General features: G+C 38.4%; 1 protein-coding gene across 1 annotated transcript in view; it reads right to left on the bottom strand.

Moving 5' to 3' along the window:
* TTLL1B (Tubulin tyrosine ligase-like 1B) overlaps positions 1 to 21977 on the bottom strand; it is a 586529-nt gene that overhangs the window by 530233 nt on the left and 34319 nt on the right. Inside the window, exon 3 of the mRNA XM_080268174.1 lies at positions 761 to 885. Coding sequence (XP_080124300.1) covers positions 761 to 885 — 125 coding nt within the window. The remainder of the gene's footprint in view (positions 1 to 760; positions 886 to 21977) is intronic.

The following is a 21977-nucleotide window of genomic DNA, read 5'->3' as shown; positions in this document are numbered from 1 at the left end:
GCCTGGGAACACCAGATGCTGTTGGCATAATGTTCTCCCTACGTGTCAAGTGGGGTTGGTGGAGGATTAGTGTGCCTCCCTGTAAAACAATTAACTCTAAGCCCTTGGCCACCCTGTTTGGGATACATGGCATCTGGCAATGAATGAATGAATGAAAAAAAATTATCCTTGGCCATGGACAGAGGCACTTATGCTAATACTATATCCTAAATTCGTTAAATGACTGAAAGCAGTGATTATTTAAAAAAGTGGGAGTGGATGAAACTTCCTGATACTGGACTATCCAGAGTAAAAGGCGATCCTGTAAATCTCCATAGGGCCCTTGTTTCTATCAATACGATCTCAAATGCTCTTTACTGCCACTCATGGCAGATTTTCATGTTAGACTTACCACTAGTTTCTACTACCTGAGGACAGCTTACTACTATGTTGACACACAGTACAGTATTGATGCCCAGCCACATTACAATTCTGACATAACTTATTCATTATGCCCTAAGTCCTTTGAGGTCTGTGCTTTATTCAGATGTCATACTGGCAACTACCACTTATGTGAACAAAGAGTCTTGAGCTACAGATCAACTAGGGTTGAAAGTTTGGGTCCACTACCACATCCCATAGAAACTGATTATTCTGTTACTGTGGTGTTTTATGTTCAAGCTGCTCTTCGGTTACTTCCACATCTGCTATAGTGTTAACATTTTGTGCAGTTCCCACATACTACTAAAAAAAAATAAAAAAAAATAAAATAATATCATACCTGTAGAATCCCTGGAAGCCAACTGTGACCCTTCCCTTTCAAGTTCACGTCGATAACGTTTAATATTCTTTACCAGTAGGTCCTTGCGGGTAAGCTCATAGTGTGTTGGGAAGTGGTTGATCATCCTGGAGAATAGGTACTATGTTACACAAGAGTGCATGGTGAAGTTAGGACAGTAAGAAAAACAGAATCAGATGGCATGAGATGGGAATTGTGATTTTCTTTTTTTTAATGGACATAAGCCAGATGACATACAACAATCTGACCGTTTCAGATTACCTGTTTGAACAGGTTGTGTTGAAGGATTATTCGTGTAAGGAGACACTGATGCCCACGTGTTTGTGCTTACATGTGCAATGATGTGTTGGGTGATAATGAAGGTGTGAAGGGATTTTCTTTATTTCATTGTGATGAGGATGATGGTACCTTAGGTTACAGGGATTTTGTAGATAACCGGTAATGTGTCGAGGCACTGAACTGTGAACATTCATGTGGCTCTTGGTGTACAGTACTCTATTTTTGTTTTATTTCACGGTGAAGTTGACTCCTACTGGTTCTTCTGCATCATGTTGTTTATGAGAACTGTGTGTGTGTGTGTGTGTGTGTGTGTGTGTGTGTGTGTGTGTGTGTGTGTGTGTGTATTTACCTATTTGTTTTACCTATTTGTAGTATACAGGAATTGAGCAATGCTTGTGTTGTCCTGTCTCCATATCCACATTTATCAAGTCTACCTTTACACACATGAATGTTTTTCTCATGCATCACCTTTTTGTCTAAGTCGTTCCAAATATTTAAGTATTTACCTAATATACCTAATTGTGATATACACGGAATGTACTATGCTCGTGGGTTTCCGTCGCTATTTCTCAATAAGTCGAATTTAACTTTAAACTCGTTTAAGTTTTTAGACTGGACGATCTCTTTGTCAAGGCTATTCCATAAGTCTATACTTCTGTAAGGAAAGCTATATTTCTTGATATCCTTCAAGCAGCTTGACTTTTTCAATTTCATTCCATGTCCTCTTGTTGCTCTCTTATCCCATACAAACAGATTCTCTTTGTCAATTTTATCTACTCCCACCATGGTCCTGAACACCGCAATCATGTCTTCCCTCTTTCTCCTTTCCTCTAACGAAGGCAAATCCAGTTTTTCCAGCCTCTCTCTGTATGACAGGTCTGTCAGACTGGGGACCATCTTGGTTGCTGTTCTTTGTATTCTCTCAATCTTGTTTATATCTTTCTTTTTGTGTGGGGACCACACTACCGCTGCATATTCTAACCTGGGGCGGATCATGGCCACTATCAATTTTTTCATCATTTCCTCATCCATATAATGAAATGCTACTCTTATGTTAGTCAAGAGCTTATAAGTCTCTCCAACTATCTTGTTAATGTGCTTTTCAGGTGACAAACTATCTTGGACCAGCACTCCCAAATCTATCTCTTCTCTCCTTTTTGTGATTAATTCATTACCCAAAAAATAGTTCAGTGATGGTCTCCTGGTACTTTTACCCATTTCCAATATTTTACATTTCTTTACATTAAATTTCATTTCCCATGTCCGGCTCCAATTGTGTATCCTATCCAAATCCTCCTGCAGTATTTTACAATCCTCCTCAGCCTCTATCTTCCTCAAGATCTTTACATCATCAGCAAACAGACTTGCATAACTGTTCACTCCATCTACCATATCATTTACGTAAATCAGGAACATTACTGGCGCCAACACTGAGCCTTGAGGGACTCCACTTGTTACTTCCCTCCATCCAGACATCTTTTCCTTTATTACTGTCCTCATTTGTCTGTCTCTCAAAAAGTCTCTCATCCATTCCAGAAGTTTCCCCTTTAGTCCTATATATTCTAGTTTCCACATTAGTCTCTTATGAGGTACCTTGTCAAAGGCCTTCTCTAAGTCTAAGTACACACAATCCACCCAACCATCTCTCTCCTGTACCACATCAATCGCTCTTGAGTAAAAGCTCAACAAGTTTGAAACACATGACCTTCCACTTCTGAATCCAAACTGACATTCAGCCAAAATATTCATCTCTTCCAGATATTTTATCCATCTGTCTTTCAGGATTCTCTCACACAATTTTGCGACCATGCTGGTTAGAGACACTGGTCTATAATTCAGGGGTTCTTCCCTGTTTCCTCCCTTGTAAATTGGTACCACATTTGCCCTCTTCCATTCTTTTGGCACTTTCCCCTCTTCCAGTGAGCATACAATTAAGCTGTGAATTTTATCCGCCAGTTGTTCTCTGCATTCCTTCAGTACCCAATTAGAAATTCCATCAGGTCCTGGGGCTTTCCTTACATCTTGAGTTTCCAGTAATTTATACACTTCCAGTACCTCCACTTCTATATCTTTCATCACCTGAACATTTCTAATCACTCCCTCCCCTTCCACAAGCTCCTTTTCTTTAGTGAAAACTGACTGGAAACGTTTGTTCATTATTTCTGCTTGCATTGCCGCATCCTTAAAGACCTCTCCTTCTACTTTCAACTTGGTGATTCCTTCCTTTTTTTTCAGTTTCCCATTAACAAATCTATAAAACAGTTTGAGTTCATCCTTGCATTTGTCAATTATACCTTTTTCAAAATTCCCTTCTTCTTCTCTACGTATTCTTGTGTATTCATTTCTTGTTCTTTTATAGTCTTCCTTTGTTCTGTCGTTACCTCTCTTTCTCCAATTGTTCCACGCCTTATCTCTCTCTTTTTTGGCTATCATACACCTTCTATTAAACCACTCCTTTTTCCTGTTTTCTTTCCCTCTTACTCTTGGTACAAATTTTTCCACTCCCAAATTATAGAGGTCTAGAAAGATATCCCACTTCCTCTGTATCTCTCTTGTTTCTCTGAATTTTCTCCAATCCGCATTTTCAAAAAAGTTTCTCAATCCTGTAAAATTTGCTTTGCCAAAGTTGTATCTTCCCTGTCTATGAAGCTTGTCTCTTGGCTCGACGTTTCCTATTAACATCTGGAACTCAATGACCACGTGATCACTTTTTCCCAAAGGACAGAGATATTCCAATGATTCTATTACATCGGGTTCTTTGGTGAACAGTAAATCTAACCTTGCTGGTGTGTCCTCACCTCGAAACCGTGTCTCTTCTTTGACCCATTGCGTCATCACATTATGCATTATTATATTTAATAACATAGTGCCCCACGAATCCTCGCCGCCTCCCGAGTACCATTCCTCCCAGTTCACCTCTTTACAATTAAAGTCACCCACCAAAATTATATTATTGCTTTTCTCAATTATTTTTTGCAAGTAGCTAGCCATATCTGACAACATCTCATGGTATTCGTCATCCTTCCATGCTTTCGTCTTTGGGGGAACATACACTACCGCCATATCTCCCTTAACATTCTCTCCAGTTTCTAATTTCATATATATCACTTCAGCCCTGCCTTCTCCCATTTCCACAGTATCTACATTTATGTTGTTCTTCACTGCTATCATCACTCCTCCTCCCTTTTTTTCTTTTCTGTCTTTTCTCCATAGTTTGTATTTACCATCTCCCAAATGAACATCAATATCTTCTCTTAATTTGGTCTCTACAAAGCACATGACATCAGGTTCATGTTCTCTCAAGAAATCATTAATTTCGATCCTTGTCGATATGAAACCATCAACATTAGTATATATCACCTTCAAATTATTTTTGACGTTTTTAATACCCTCTTCTCTCCTACTCTCTGTCCGTACCACTTCCTCAACTTCTGATCTTTCACAACCATCCCCCTTAGTTTCCTTCACTTCTATTTCCTTAAATACCATTTCCTTACTTTCATATCCAATACTCTCCAAAAAAGTGTATTACGTTCTTCCTCTGTCCTCTTATCATTTTTTTCCTTTACTTCTTCCTTTAATGATTTTAAAACTTCTCTTTCTTCTTCATTCAGATCTTTTCTTATTATAATATTTTCCATCCCCGCCTCTTTGCTTAATTTCCAGGTCACTTTAAGTATCTCATTTATTACAGTTTCTGATGTAAACTTGACTCTCATTGGTCTTGTTTCCCCTTTCTTATAAGGCCCTATCCTCCTTACTTCCTCAATTTCTTTTACCCACTTGTCTCCTTCGGGGTCAATCTTGCCTAATATTCCTCTCACCATGTTCGTGTCTCTCTCGAGTCTTACGAACCTAACCTTTTCTTCCTCTTCCCTGTTTCCAAATACTACCACACATCTGTTCCTTTCTACAGTTTCTCTCACTATTTTCTCTTTTTTCTTCAGTATTTTCACTACATTTTCTTCCATTTCTTTCTTGTTCATTTCCCTTTCTTCCTGGATGATCTCTCTTAAGCTGACCACTTCTTTCTGTTCTTCTTCAACGTGTGCCCACTTTGCCTTATGTTCTTCTAATACATTACTCACCTTCTCCGTTTTATTAGTACTCTCTTCTAGTTTCCTCCTCAGTTCAACATTTTCCCACTTCAAATTCCTAATCTCTTCATTGGCTGTTTCATTGGACTGGATCAGACTCTGTATGGTGGTTTCCGTATTTACTGACACATCCTTTATCACTAGATTCTCAACTTTCTTTTCGAGTTCACTAATCCTCATAATTAATGTTTTCACCAGGTCCATGACATTGGTATTAGCATCAAATCCTTGAAATTCCATTCCCTCACTGTTTACATTTTCGGCCATGTTTGTACCGGTAAAGTACCAAAACAGCTGTTACCGAATAAACCACAAACATTCATGTATACTATAGCCAACAAATCTTTACATTTTTGGTAGTCTACTAACTTTCATTGTTTTAAATTTAAAGAAAGACCCTAGGAGACAGGACAGACAAAATTCCTGAAACTACTCAAGGTTAGGAGCGATGGCTGGGACGTCCGCTCTCTCCGGCTGCTCGTCTGTGTGTGTGTGTGTGTGTGTGTGTGTGTGTGTGTGTGTGTGTGTGTGTGTGTATTTACCTAATTGCATTTACCTAATTGTGATATACAGGAAATGAGCTATGCTCGTGGAGTCCTGTATCTGTTTCTCAGTAAGTCAAAGTTTGCTTTAAACTTGTTTAAGTTTTTAGACTGACGATTTCTTTGTCCAGACTATTCCACAGGTCTGTGCATCTATAAGGAAAACTATATTTCTTGATAACCTTCAAGCAGCTTGGTTTCTTCAGTTTCATTCCGTGTCCCCTTGTTACTCTCTTATCCCATAAAAACAGATCTCCTCTGTCAATATCATCTACTCCCATCATGATGTGTGTGTGTGTGTGTGTGTGTGTGTGTGTGTGTGTTTTATGCAAGGAAGAAGCAACCAAAGGCCAGGGACCTGCAAACTTCTCCCTCCTACAAAAAAATAAAAACAAGATAACAGAGAGCCAATTTCAAGATCCAATCATTTTGAGATGCCTGGACACACTGCATTTGAAAGACTGGAGATCATAGGCAGTAGGAAAAATAGACAGAGGGAGACAGTTCCAGAGTTGGTCTGTTGCATACAGGAAGGGCTGGGAGTAGCTGATAACTCTTGCACTAGCAAGTTGGACAGAAAAGGGATGAGAGTTTGTTGCTAGACAGGTGCTACGTGCCCATCGTAGTGGTGGAGGAATGCAAGCAGACAGTATAGTGGAGCAGTGACCACTGATGCAGCAACAGAAAAGAGACAATGATGCAACAGTGTGGCAAAAAGACAGAGATTGAAGGGGCCAGTATGAGGAGGAGAGTTAAAGAGATGAAAAGCCTTTGACTCCACCCTGCTGAGAAGAACTGTGTGGGGAGCTTCTCCACACATGAGAGTTGTACTCTACACAGGGGCGAATAAAACCAGCAAATAAAGTCAACAACTGTGCAGGGGTAAAGAAGGTATGGAGTTGGTTTAGCACACCCAATCTCTTGGAAGCAGATTTTACAAGAGAGGTAATATGTTCTCCCCAAGATAAATCCCGAGAGAATGAAACCGAAGTATGTTTACAGATGATGCAGGATTTAGCTGGAGATTGTTAAAAATTAGTGGGTATTCCTGTGGAAGATTTTGTTGGGTTGATAGATGAAAGAACTGAGTTTTTAATGCATTAAAAACAACAAGGTTATTTTTACCCCTATCAGAGATATGAGTCAAGTCAGACATAAGGTGTACCACAGCCTCATCCCTTGTTTGTTGAAGCAACTGCTGAGATGGACACGGGGGGGAAGCGAATGGAAAAGTGAAGAGTGGAGTCATCAGAGTATGAGTGGATAGGGTTAGATGTACAGCTTAGTAGGTTATTGATGAATAAAAAGAAGAGTTGGTGATACGACAGAGTCCTTAGGAACACCACTATTGATAGCTCTAGGAGAAGAACAGTGGCTGTCTACAACAGCTGCTACAGAATGACCAGAAAGGAAGCTAGAGATGAAGGCACAGACAGAAGGATAGAAACAATAAGAGGGTAGATTGGAAATTAAAGATTTATGCCAGACTCGACTGAAAGCCTTTGAGATGTCAAGTGCAATGGCAAAACTTTTGCCAATGTCCCAAAAAGAGGATGACCAGGAGTCTCAATGGTAGGTCAGATGATCACCAGTGGAGTGTCTCTGGCGGAACCCATACTGACGATCCGAAAGATAGATATGATAGGAAAGATGCTTTATTTATTTATTTATTTATTTTTTTTTGTTAAGAACAGATTCGAAAACTTTTGAAATACAAGATGTTAAAGCAATTGGGAGATAGTTAGAGGGCTGAGAAAGGTCACCCTTCTTTGGGACAGGCTGAATGTGTGTGTGTGTGTGTGTGTGTGTGTGTGTGTGTGTGTGTATTTACCTATTTGTAGTTTACAGGAATTGAGCAATGCTCGTGTTGTCCTGTCTCCATATCCACATTTATCAAGTCTACCTTTACACATATGAATGTTTTTCTCATGCACCACCTCTTTGTCTAAGCTGTTCCAAATATTTAAATATTTGCCTAATATACCTAATTGTGATATACACGGAATGTACTATGCTCGTGGGTTTCCGTCGCTGTTTCTCAATAAGTCGAATTTAACTTTAAACTCGTGTAAGTTTTTAGACTGAACGATCTCTTTGTCCAGGCTATTCCATAAGTCTATACTTCTGTAAGGAAAGCTATATTTCTTGATATCCTTCAAGCAGCTTGACTTTTTCAATTTCATTCCATGTCCTCTTGTTGCTCTCTTATCCCATACAAACAGATCTTCTTTGTCAATTTTATCTACTCCCACCATGGTCCTGAACACCGCAATCATGTCTCCCCTCTTTCTCCTTTCCTCTAACGAAGGCAAATCCAGTCTTTCCAGCCTCTCTCTGTATGACAGGTCTGTCAGACTGGGGACTATCTTGGTTGCTGTTCTTTGTATTCTCTCAATCTTGTTTATATCTTTCTTTTTGTGTGGGGACCACACTACCGCTGCATATTCTAACCTGGGGCGGATCATGGCCACTATCAATTTTTTCATCATTTCCTCATCCATATAATGAAATGCTACTCTTATGTTAGTCAAGAGCTTATAAGTCTCTCCAACTATCTTGTTAATGTGCTTTTCTGGTGACAAACTATCTTGGACCAGCACTCCCAAATCTTTCTCTTCTCTCCTTTTTGTGATTAATTCATTACCCAAAAAATAATTCAGTGATGGTCTCCTGGTACTTTTACCCATTTCCAATATTTTACATTTCTTTACATTAAATTTCATTTCCCACGTCTGGCTCCAATTGTGTATCCTATCCAAATCCTCCTGCAGTATTTTACAATCCTCCTCAACCTCTATCTTCCTCAAGATCTTTACATCATCAGCAAACAGACTTGCATAACTGTTCACTCCATCTACCATATCATTTACGTAAATCAGGAACATTACTGGCGCCAACACTGAGCCTTGAGGGACTCCACTTGTTACTTCCCTCCATCCAGACATCTTTTCCTTTATTACTGTCCTCATTCGTCTGTCTCTCAAAAAGTCTCTCATCCATTCCAGAAGTTTCCCCTTTAGTCCTCCTATATATTCTAGTTTCCACATTAGTCTCTTATGAGGTACCTTGTCAAAGGCCTTCTCTAAGTCTAAGTACACACAATCCACCCAACCATCTCTCTCCTGTACCACATCAATCGCTCTTGAGTAAAAGCTCAACAAGTTTGAAACACATGACCTTCCACTTCTGAATCCAAACTGACATTCAGCCAAAATATTCATCTCTTCCAGATATTTTATCCAACTGTCTTTCAGGATTCTCTCACACAATTTTGCGACCATGCAGGTTAGAGACACTGGTCTATAATTCAGGGGTTCTTCCCTGTTTCCTCCCTTGTAAATTGGTACCACATTTGCCCTCTTCCATTCTTTTGGCACTTTCCCCTCTTCCAGTGAGCATACAATTAAGCTGTGAATTTTATCCGCCAGTTGTTCTCTGCATTCCTTCAGTACCCAATTAGAAATTCCATCAGGTCCTGGGGCTTTCCTTACATCTTGAGTTTCCAGTAATTTATACACTTCCTGTACCTCCACTTTTATATCTTTCATCACCGGAACATTTCTAATCACTCCCTCCCCTTCCACAAGCTCCTTTTCTTTAGTGAAAACTGACTGGAAACGTTTGTTCATTATTTCTGCTTGCATTGCCGCATCCTTAAAGACCTCTCCTTCTACTTTCAGCTTGGTGATTCCTTCCTTTTGTTTCAGTTTGCCATTAACAAATCTATAAAACAGTTTAGGTTCATCCTTGCATTTGTCAATTATACCTTTTTCAAAGTTCCTTTCTTCTTCTCTACGTATTCTTGTGTATTCATTTCTTGTTCTTTTATAGTCTTCCTTTGTTCTGTCGTTACCTCTCTTTCTCCAATTGTTCCACGCCTTATCTCTCTCTTTTTTAGCTATCATACACCTTCTATTAAACCACTCCTTTTTCCTGTTTTCTTTCCCTCTTACTCTTGGTACAAATTTTTCCACTCCCAAATTATAGAGGTCTAGAAAGATATCCCACTTCCTCTGTATCTCTCTTGTTTCTCTGAATTTTCTCCAATCTGCATTTTCAAAAAAGTTTCTCAATCCTGTAAAATTTGCTTTGCCAAAGTTGTATCTTCCCTGTCTATGAAGCTCGTCTCTTGGCTCGACGTTTCCTATTAACATCTGGAACTCAATGACCACGTGATCACTTTTTCCTAAAGGACAGAGATATTCCAATGATTCTATTACATCGGGTTCTTTGGTGAACAGTAAATCTAACCTTGCTGGTGTGTCCTCACCTTGAAACCGTGTCTCTTCTTTGACCCATTGCGTCATCACATTATGCATAATTATATTTAATAACATAGTGCCCCACGAATCCTCGCCGCCTCCCGAGTACCATTCCTCCCAGTTCACCTCTTTACAATTAAAGTCACCCACCAAAATTATATTATTGCTTTTCTCAATTATTTTTTGCAAGTAGCTAGCCATATCTGACAACATCTCATGGTATTCGTCATCCTTCCATGCTCTCGTCTTTGGGGGAACATACACTACCGCCATATCTCTCTTAACATTCTCTCCAGTTTCTAATTTCATATATATCGCTTCAGCCCTGCCTTCTGCCATTTCCACAGTATCTACATTTATGTTGTTCTTCATTGCTATCATCACTCCTCCTCCCTTTTTTCCTTTTCTGTCTTTTCTCCATAGTTTGTATTTACGATCTCCCAAATGAACATCAATATCTTCTCTTAATTTGGTCTCTACAAAGCACATGACATCAGGTTCATGTTCTCTCAAGAAATCATTAATTTCGATCCTTGTCGATATGAAACCATCAACATTAGTATATATCACCTTCAAATTATTTTTGACTTTTTTAATACCCTCTTCTCTCCTACTCTCTGTCCGTACCACTTCCTCAACTTCTGATCTTTCACAATCATCCCCCCTAGTTTCCTTCACTTCTATTTCTTTAAATACCATTTCCTTACTTTCATATCCAATACTCTCCAAAAAAAAGTATTACATTCTTCCTCTGTCCTCTTATCATTTTTTTCCTTTACTTCTTCCTTTAATGATTTTAAAACTTCTCTTTCTTCTTCATTCAGATCTTTTCTTATTATAATATTTTCCATCCCCGCCTCTTTGCTTAATATCCAGGTCACTTTAAGTATCTCATTCATTACACTTTCTGATGTAAACTTGACTCTCATTGGTCTTGTTTCCCCTTTCTTATAAGGCCCTATCCTCCTTACTTCCTCAATTTCTTTTACCCACTTGTCTCCTTCGGGGTCAATCTTGCCTAATATTCCTCTCACCATGTTCGTGTCTCTCTCGAGTCTTACGAACCTAACCTTTTCTTCCTCTTCCCTGTTTCCAAATACTACCACACATCTGTTCCTTTCTACAGTTTCTCTCACTATTTTCTCTTTTTTCTTCAGTATTTTCACTACATTTTCTTCCATTTCTTTCTTGTTCATTTCCCTTTCTTCCTGGATGATCTCTCTTAAGCTGACCACTTCTTTCTGTTCTTCTTCTACGTGTGCCCACTTTGCCTTATGTTCTTCTAATACATTACTCACCTTCTCCGTTTTATTAGTACTCTCTTCTAGTTTCCTCCTCAGTTCAACATTTTCCCGCTTCAAATTCCTAATCTCTTCATTGGCTGTTTCATTTGACTGGATTAGACTCTGTATGGTGGTTTCCGTATTTGCTGACACATCCTTTATCACTAGGTTCTCAACTTTCTTTTCGAGTTCACTAATCCTCATAATTAATGTTTTCACCAGGTCCATGACATTGGTATTAGCATCAAATCCTTGAAATTCCATTCCCTCACTGTTTACATTTTCGGCCATGTTTAATGTACCGGTAAAGTACCAAAACAGCTGTTACCGAATAAACCACAAACATTCATGTATACTATAGCCAACAAATCTTTACATTTTTGGTAGTCTACTAACTTTCATTATTTTAAAATTAAAGAAAGACCCTAGGAGACAGGACAGACAAAATTCCTGAAACTACTCAAGGTTAGGAGCGATGGCTAGGACGTCTGCTCCCTCCGGCTGTTCGTGTGTGTGTGTGTGTGTGTGTGTGTGTGTGTGTTCTTACCTAATTGTATCTTCACAGGAATGAGTCAAGCTCGTACTGTCCCGTGTCTTAAATCATATTTATCGTACATATCCTTAAATTTGTGAATTGTTTTGGCACACACTATTTCATTCGGTAGTGCATTCCATTGATCAATTGCTCTGCTTGGGAAACTGAATTTCCTTACATCTTTATCACTCTTCTTATGCAGTTTTTTGTAGTGTCCTCTTGCTGATGCTTCTCCATATGTTAAGTAATCATTTATGTCTATTTTCTCCTTCCCTGATATGCACTTATATAGCATTATCATGTCACCTCTTTTCCTTCTCCCCTGTAGTATTGGTAGATTCAGTTTATTTAGTCTTTCTTCGTAGCTTAGGTCCCTTAAGCTTGGTATCCATCTTGCAGCGGCCCTTTGAACTTTTTCAATCTTGTCTATGTGTTTTTTGAGATGAGGACTCCAGACTATTGATGCATATTCCAGGGTTGGTCTAATGAATGTTATTATCCTTCTTAGCATGTCTTCATTTATGTATGTGAATGCTATTCCCATATTTGCAAGCAGTGTATACATGTTCCGTACCTTCTCGCTGATGTGGTCAGCCGGAGATAGTCTGTTATTGATAATCACACCTAGGTCTTTCTCTCTTTCTGATGTGTATAGGGTTTTATTTCCTAACTTATAATCCCAATCAGGTCTTTTTCCACTTTTACCAAACTTGATTACATGACACTTGTCCACATTGAATTCCATTTGCCATGTACTACTCCATTCATGAAGTTTATTTAATTCTTCTTGTAGCTCTTTACAAGAGTCTGTGTTAGTAATTCTCCTTTGTATTTTTGCATCATCTGCAAACATATTCAGATAGCTCTCATTTCCAGTGTTACTGTTTATATCATTTATATACATTAAAAACATGATTGGTGCCAGCACTGAACCCTGTGGTACTCCACTAGTCACTTCTTTCCATGATGAGTAGTTTCCTCTTAGTACTGTTCTCATTTCTCTTTTTATGAGAAAATCTTGCATCCAACAAAACAGTTTGCCTCGAATTCCTCCTTGATGGTACAGTTTCCATAAAAATCTTTGGTGTGGTACTGTGTCAAAAGCTTTCTTGAAATCTAAATAGATACTGTCCACCCACCCTTCTCTTTCCTGTATTGTGTTTGTTACTCTGTCATAGTAGCTCAACAGATTAGTAACACATGATTTTCCTTTTCTGAAACCAAACTGTCTTTCTGTTATCATACTGTGTTCTTCTAGATGATTTACCCAAGCTTTTCTTATAAGCTTTTCTAATACCTTGCTTACAACACTGGTCAGTGATAATGGTCGGTAGTTGATTGGATTTTGTCTATTTCCTTTCTTGAAAAAGGGGACAATATTTGCTTTCTTCCAAATATCAGGTAGTTTACCTTGACTCAAGGATTTCTTGAAAATTAAAAATAATGGTTTACTTAACTCCTTTGCATATTCTCGTAGTACCCAACATGAAATTTCATCAGGATCACTTGCTTTTCCTCTGTCTAATTTACTTAACTCCTCCTGTATCACTTTTTCTGCTATTTGTATATCTGGTAGTATGTGTGGACATGGATGTTCCACATAGTCCCTCTCAAAATTTTTTTCTTCTGTAAAAACTAATTGGAAATTCTTATTTAGCGCTTCACAAATATCTTTCTCGTGCATAAGTGATTCCCTCGTCCGTAATGGATTGTATTATATCTTTTACTTTGGTTTTGCTTCTGATGTAGCTGTAAAACAGCTTTGATTGATCACTACTTTTATTTATTATATCCTCCTCAAACTGTTTTGGGGCTTCCCTCCTTATTCCTGTATAATCGTTTCTTGCCTGTTTATAATTATTATACGCCCTTTCACTATTGTGTCTTCTGTATCTATTCCACAACAGATCTCTTCTTCCTTTTGAGTTTTTACATTCTGTATTGAGCCATTTCTGTATTTTCTTATCTGCTTCTTTGTGCTGTGGGACGTACTTCTGGACTCCTATTTCATAAAATTCACAGAATTTTTTATATACAGCATTTAAATCTTGTCCTCTAAGCTCATTTTCCCAATCAACTTCTAAGAAATACTTCTTTAGGTCTTGATAATTTCTCTTTTTATAGTTTAGGCTCTTTTTGTAACTTTCATTGCTTATCCTGAAGTTGTAATTTAGTACTGCAAGATCACTTTTGCCTAGTGGAGGGTGATATATTAAACCGTCAATATCATTTTCTTGCCTAGTAAATATTAGATCTAGCATTGAAGGTACATCGAGTCCTCTTTTTCTGGTGGTTTCCCTCACATGTTGCGTTAGGAAAAACTCTTGCACGAGATCTAGGAGCTTTTGGTCCCAACAGCTTTCTTGGCTAGTTATATCTAGAGTATTCCAATTTATATTTGTATTAAAATCTCCAGTTAGTATAATTCTTTCCGATTTCTCTTCCATTTTATGCAGTAATGATCTTAAACTCAGAATTGTACTCTCTGCCAGGTCCTCATATTCATCTCTTTCCCATGTGTTTGATCTGGGTGGCATGTACAAATTGGCTACAATTACTTTCCCTTCAGATGTGTTGATCTCTACTGCAAGCAGTTCTACTTATGATGGTATATCTAGTTTTATTTCCTTGACTTTTAGATTTTCTTAGTTAATATTATAATTCCTCCTCCTTTTTTTAAATTTCTGTCTCTTCTCCATATATTGTATTCCTCTAAGTTTAGTATGTCATTGGATATCCTTGGTGTTAATTTTGTTTCAGTTAGGCATATTATATGAGGTTCATTTTCTCTGACATAATCATTCATCTCTAGTAATTTAGATACCATTCCATCCACATTTGAGTACATCAACTTTATAATTTTGTTTATATACTTGTCATGACATGGTTCTACTACCTTCCTCCTTTTTCTTCCATCCTGTTTGTGTACCACTTTCGTACCTGCAATCCTATTACTTTGTAAAAATATTTCTTCTTCTCCTCTTCTGATCTTCCCTCATTTTTTGTTTTTGCTTCTTCCCTTTTCTCTTTCAGTAATTCCAGTTACCCTTATGTTAGGCATCTTTTTATCCATACATTTTTGAACTCCTCTTTTTCCATAAGATTCTTTGCATTTTTTAGTATCTCCTCCACAGTGTTTACACTCTGGAAAGTTACCTTTAAAGGTCTTGTCTTGCTTTTCTCGTATTTCCCTAACCTTTTGTGTTCCTCTATATTTTTACTACGGATTTCCTCTGATACTTCTTTCAGTAAGCTCATTACATTTGCCATCTCCTTTTTGTCTCTTGTGATCCTGTTTTTTACTTCTTTCTCTTCTATACCAGTGATTACTATGGATTTGTTGATATCTACTGAATCTCTGACTAACTTTGGGTTGTTTTGGATTAATCTTTTCACTTCCTTTTTAATGCTTTTTTCCTCTACCCTTGTTTCTAAGTCTTTCTTTACTTTCACCATTTCAGCATACGTGGTTTCCACATCATTTTTGTAGCTTTGCACAGCTTCATTCATCTGTGTTATCTTCTCCTCAATATCACTGCTATGGTCTATCAGACTGGTTACTTGCCTAATTGTCTCTGTGTCATTTTTGAACTCTTCCATAATACTCTCGTGATTGACTACTGTACTTGCCATTTCGCTCATTTTCTTCCTAAGTGTACTCAATTCCACTGTTAGTTCACTGATGGTTGTGTCTTTCTTGTTGGCTTCCCTTCCTAGTTTTTCCATTTCTTCCTTTTGCAAGTGCATCTGCTTCTTTATTTCATCAATTTAATTTTTGAAAGCCATCTCCAGTTTGTGAACATGTTCAACCAGTCTATTGTGGGTCTTCACTTCAACCAGTTCTTGGTAGAAATCATCATCTTGCTTTCTACCTTTATCCCTTTTCTTTTCCAAATTTGCTTTACTAAAGTATGTGTCCATTCTGCAATACTAAAAGCACAGAGTACTTACTGTACATTCCCTGGGGCAGTTGTGTGTGTGTGTGTGTGTGTGTATTTACCTAACTGTATTTACCTAATTGTGATATACAGGAAATGAGCTACGCTCGTGGGGTCCCGTCTCTGTTTCTCAATAAGTCAAATTTAGCTTTAAACTCGTTTAAGTTTTTCGACTGGACGATCTCTTTGTCCAAGTTATTCCACAGGTCTATACATCTATAAGGAAAACTATATTTCTTGATATCCTTCAAGCAGCTTGGCTTCCTCAGTTTCATCCCATATCCTCTTGTTACTCTCTCATCCCATAAAAACAGATCTTCTTTGTCAATTTTATCTACTCCCATTATGGTCCTGAACACTGCAATCATGTCGCCTCTCTTTCTCCTTTCTTCTAAGGAGGGCAAATCCAGCTTTTCCAGCCTCTCTCTGTACGACAGATCTGCCAGACGAGGGACCATCTTGGTTGCTGTTCTTTGTATTCTCTCAATCTTGTTTATATCTTCCTTTTTGTGCAGGGACCAAACTACTGCTGCATATTCCAACCTGGGGCAAATCATGGCCACTATCAATTTTTTCATCATCTCCTCATCCATATAATGAAAAGCTACTCTTATATTAGTCAGGAGTTTATACGTCTCTCTAACTGTCTTGTTAACGTGTTTTTAAGGTGACAAACTGTCCTGGACTAGCACACCCAAATCTTTCTCTTCTCTCGCTTTTGTGATTGGTTCATTAGCCATCAAATAATTCAATGATGGCCTCTTGGTGCTTTTACCCATTTCGAATATTTTACATTTCTTTGCATTGAATTTCATTTCCCACATCCGGCTCCATTCGTGTATCCTATCCAGATCCTCCTGTAGCATTTTGCAATCCTCCTCAACCTCTACCTTCCTCATGGTCTTTGCATCATCAGCAAACAGACTTGCATACCTGTTCACTCCATCTACCATATCATTTACGTAAATCAGGAACATTACTGGCGCCAACACCGAGCCCTGTGGGACTCCACTTGTTACTTCCCTCCATCCAGACATCCTATCCTTTATTACTGTCCTCATTTGTCTGTCTCTCAAAAAGTCTCTCATCCATTCTAGGAGGTTCCCCTTCAGTCCTCCTATATGCTCTAGTTTCCACATTAGTCTCTTATGGGGTACCTTGTCAAAGGCCTTCTCCAAATCTAAATACACACAATCCACCCAACGTTCTCTTTCCTGAAGCACGTCAATCGCTCTTGAGTAAAAACTCAACAAGTTGGAAACACATGACCTTTCACTTCTAAATCCAAACTGACTATCAGCCAAAATATTCATCTCTTCCAGATATTTTATCCATCTATCTTTCAGAATTCTTTCACACAATTTTGCAACCATGCTGGTTAGGGACACTGGTCTATAATTCAGAGGTTCTTCCTTGTTTCCTCCCTTATAAATTGGTACCACATTTGCCATCTTCCATTCTTGAGGCACTTTCCCCTCTTCCAGAGAACACACAATTAATCTGTGAATCTTATCTGCCAGTTGTTCTCTGCATTCCTTCAGTACTCAATTAGAGATTCCATCTGGTCCTGGGGCTTTCCTTACATCCTGTGTTTCTAGTAGTTTATACACTTCCTGTACTTCCACTTTTATATCTTTTATTACTGCATTTCTAGTCACTCCCTCCCCTTCCACAAACTCCTTTTCATTAGTGAAAACTGACTTGAAACGTTTGTTCATTATTTCTGCTTACATTGCAGCATCCTTAAAGACCTCTCCTTCTACTTTCAACTTGGTGATTCCTTCCTTTTGTTTCAGTTTGCCATTAACAAATCTATAAAACAGTTTGGGTTCGTCGTTACATTTGTCTATTATATCTTTTTCAAAATTCCTTTCTTCTTCTCTGCGTATTCTTGTGTATTCATTTCTAGTTCTTTTATATTCTTCCTTTGTTCTGTTGTTACCTCTCTTTCTCCAATTGTTCCATGCCGTGTCTCTCTCTTTTTTTGCTATCATACACCTTTTATTAAACCACTCTTTTTTTCCTGTTTTCTTTCCCCTTTACTCTTGGCACATATTTTTCCACTCCCGAATTATACAGGTATAGAAAAATGACCAACTTCCTCTGTATCGCTGTTGTTTCTCTGAATTTTCTCCAATCTGCATTTTCAAAAAATGTTCTCAATCCTGTAAAGTTTGCTTTCCCAAAGTTGTACCTTCCCTGCCTATAAAGCTCGTCTCTTGGCTCCATGTTCCCTGTTAACATCTGGAACTCAATGACCACATGATCACTGTTTCCAATAGAACACAGATATTTCAAGGAGTCTATTACATCGGGTTCTTTGGTAAACAGTAAGTCTAGTCTTGCTGGTGTGTCCTCACCTCGGACCCTTGTCTCTTCTTTGACCCATTGCGTCATCACATTGTTCATTGCTATATTTAATAATATAGTGCCCCACGAATCCTCGCCGCCTCCTGAGTCCCATTCCTCCCAGTTCACCTCTTTACAACTGAAGTCACCCATTAAAATTATATTGTTGCTTTTCTCAATCAGTTTCTGTAAATAACATGCCATGTCTGACAACATTTCCTGGTATTCAACATCACTTCATGCTCGTCTTAGGGGGAACATACACTACTGCCATATCTCACTTGTTATTCTCTCCAGTTTCTAATTTCATATTTATCACTTTGGAATTTAGTTTCCAAATAGGGCAGTTGATCAGTGGAATGCACTGTGTGTGTGTGTGTGTGTGTGTGTGTGTGTGTGTGTGTATATTTACCTATTTACCTATTTGTAGTATACAGGAATTGAGCAATGCTCGTGTTGTCCTGTCTCCATATCCACATTTATCAAGTCTACCTTTACACACATGAATGTTTTTCTCATGCACCACCTCTTTGTCTAAGTCATTCCAAATATTTAAGAATATACCTAATTGTGATATACACGGAATGTACTATGCTCGTGGGTTTCCGTCGCTGTTTCTCAATAAGTCGAATTTAACTTTAAACTTGTTTAAGTTTTTAGACTGGACGATCTCTTTGTCCAGGCTATTCCATAAGTCTATACTTCTGTAAGGAAAGCTATATTTCTTGATATCCTTCAAGCAGCTTGACTTTTTCAATTTCATTCCATGTCCTCTTGTTGCTCTCTTATCCCATACAAACAGATCTTCTTTGTCAATTTTATCTACTCCCACCATGGTCCTGAACACCGCAATCATGTCTCCCCTCTTTCTCCTTTCCTCTAACGAAGGCAAATCCAGTTTTTCCAGCCTCTCTCTGTATGACAGGTCTGTCAGACTGGGGATCATCTTGGTTGCTGTTCTTTGTATTCTCTCAATCTTGTTTATATCTTTCTTTTTGTGTGGGCACCACACTACCGCTGCATATTCTAACCTGGGGCGGATCATGGCCACCATCAATTTTTTCATCATTTCCTCATCCATATAATGAAATGCTACTCTTATGTTAGTCAAGAGTTTATAAGTCTCTCCAACTATCTTGTTAATGTGCTTTTCTGGTGACAAACTATCTTGGACCAGCACTCCCAAATCATTCTCTTCTCTCCTTTTTGTGATTAATTCATTACCCAAAAAATAATTCAGTGATGGTCTCCTGGTACTTTTACCCATTTCCAATATTTTACATTTCTTTACATTAAATTTCATTTCCCACGTCCGGCTCCAATTGTGTATCCTATCCAAATCCTCCTGCAGTATTTTACAATCCTCCTCAACCTCTATCTTCCTCAAGATCTTTACATCATCAGCAAACAGACTCGCATAACTGTTCACTCCATCTACCATATCATTTACGTAAATCAGGAACATTACTGGCGCCAACACTGAGCCTTGAGGGACTCCACTTGTTACTTCCCTCCATCCAGACATCTTTTCCTTTATTACTGTCCTCATTTGTCTGTCTCTCAAAAGTCTCTCATCCATTCCAGAAGTTTCCCCTTTAGTCCTCCTATATATTCTAGTTTCCACATTAGTCTCTTATGAGGTACCTTGTCAAAGGCCTTCTCTAAGTCTAAGTACACACAATCCACCCAACCATCTCTCTCCTGTACCACATCAATCGCTCTTGAGTAAAAGCTCAACAAGTTTGAAACACATGACCTTCCACTTCTGAATCCAAACTGACATTCAGCCAAAATATTCATCTCTTCCAGATATTTTATCCATCTGTCTTTCAGGATTCTCTCACACAATTTTGCAACCATGCTGGTTAGAGACACTGGTCTATAATTCAGGGGTTCTTCCCTGTTTCCTCCCTTGTAAATTGGTACCACATTTGCCCTCTTCCATTCTTTTGGCACTTTCCCCTCTTCCAGTGAGCATACAATTAAGCTGTGAATTTTATCCGCCAGTTGTTCTCTGCATTCCTTCAGTACCCAATTAGAAATTCCATCAGGTCCTGGGGCTTTCCTTACATCTTGAGTTTCCAGTAATTTATACACTTCCTGCACCTCCACTTTTATATCTTTCATCACCGGAACATTTCTAATCACTCCCTCCCCTTCCACAAGCTCCTTTTCTTTAGTGAAAACTGACAGGAAACGTTTGTTCATTATTTCTGCTTGCATTGCTGCATCCTTAAAGACCTCCCCATCTACTTTCAGCTTGGTGATTCCTTCCTTTTGTTTCAGTTTGCCATTAACAAATCTATAAAACAGTTTGGGTTCATCCTTGCATTTGTCAATTATACCTTTTTCAAAATTCCTTTCTTCTTCCCTATGTATTCTTGTGTATTCGTTTCTTGTTCTTTTATATTCTTCCTTTGTTCTGTCGTTACCTCTCTTTCTCCAATTGTTCCACGCCTTATCTCTCTCTTTTTTGGCTATCATACACCTTCTATTAAACCACTCCTTTTTCCTGTTTTCTTTCCCTCTTACTCTTGGTACAAATTTTTCCACTCCCAAATTATAGAGGTCTAGAAAGATATCCCACTTTCTCTGTATCTCTCTTGTTTCTCTGAATTTTCTCCAATCCGCATTTTCAAAAAAGTTTCTCAATCCTGTAAAATTTGCTTTGCCAAAGTTGTATCTTCCCTGTCTATGAAGCTCGTCTCTTGGCTCGACGTTTCCTATTAACATCTGAAACTCAATGACCACGTGATCACTTTTTCCCAAAGGACAGAGATATTCCAATGATTCTATTACATCGGGTTCTTTGGTGAACAGTAAATCTAACCTTGCTGGTGTGTCCTCACCTCGAAACCGTGTCTCTTCTTTGACCCACTGCGTCATCACATTATTCATTATTATATTTAATAACATAGTACCCCACGAATCCTCGCCGCCTCCCGAGTACCATTCCTCCCAGTTCACCTCTTTACAATTAAAGTCACCCACCAAAATTATATTATTGCTTTTCTCAATTATTTTTTGCAAGTATCTAGCCATACCTGACAACATCTCATGGTATTCGTCATCCTTCCATGCTCTCGTCTTTGGGGGAACATACACTACCGCCATATCCCGCTTAACATTCTCTCCAGTTTCTAATTTCATATATATCACTTCAGCCCTGCCTTCTCCCATTTCCACAGTATCTACATTTATGTTGTTCTTCACTGCTATCATCACTCCTCCTCCCTTTTTTTCTTTTCTGTCTTTTCTCCACAGTTTGTATTTACCATCTCCCAAATGAACATCAATATCTTCTCTTAATTTGGTCTCTACAAAGCACATGACATCAGGTTCATGTTCTCTCAAGAAATCATTAATTTCGATCCTTGTCGATATGAAACCATCAACATTAGTATATATCACCTTCAAATTATTTTTGATATTATTAATACCCTCTTCTCTCCTACTCTCTGTCCGTACCACTTCCTCAACTTCTGATCTTTCACAACCATCCCCCCTAGTTTCCTTCACTTCTATTTCCTTAAATACCATTTCCTTACTTTCATATCCAATACTCTCCAAAAAAAAGTATTACGTTCTTCCTCTGTCCTCTTATCATTTTTTTCCTTTACTTCTTCCTTTAATGATTTTAAAACTTCTCTTTCTTCTTCATTCAGATCTTTTCTTATTATAATATTTTAAATCCCCGCCTCTTTGCTTAATTTCCAGGTCACTTTAAGTATCTCATTTATTACACTTTCTGATGTAAACTTGACTCTCATTGGTCTTGTTTCCCCTTTCTTATAAGGCCCTATCCTCCTTACTTCCTCAATTTCTTTTACCCACTTGTCTCCTTCGGGGTCAATCTTGCCTAATATTCCTCTCACCATGTTCGTGTCTCTCTCGAGTCTTGCGAACCTAACCTT

The sequence above is a fragment of the Coenobita brevimanus genome, chromosome 26, assembly GCF_032717465.1.
Source record: "Coenobita brevimanus isolate Jiangsu-jjx chromosome 26, ASM3271746v2, whole genome shotgun sequence".
NCBI lineage: Eukaryota > Metazoa > Arthropoda > Malacostraca > Decapoda > Coenobitidae > Coenobita > Coenobita brevimanus.
The sequence above is the reverse complement of the archived record's forward strand: the minus strand, read 5'-3'. Positions and strand labels throughout refer to the sequence as shown.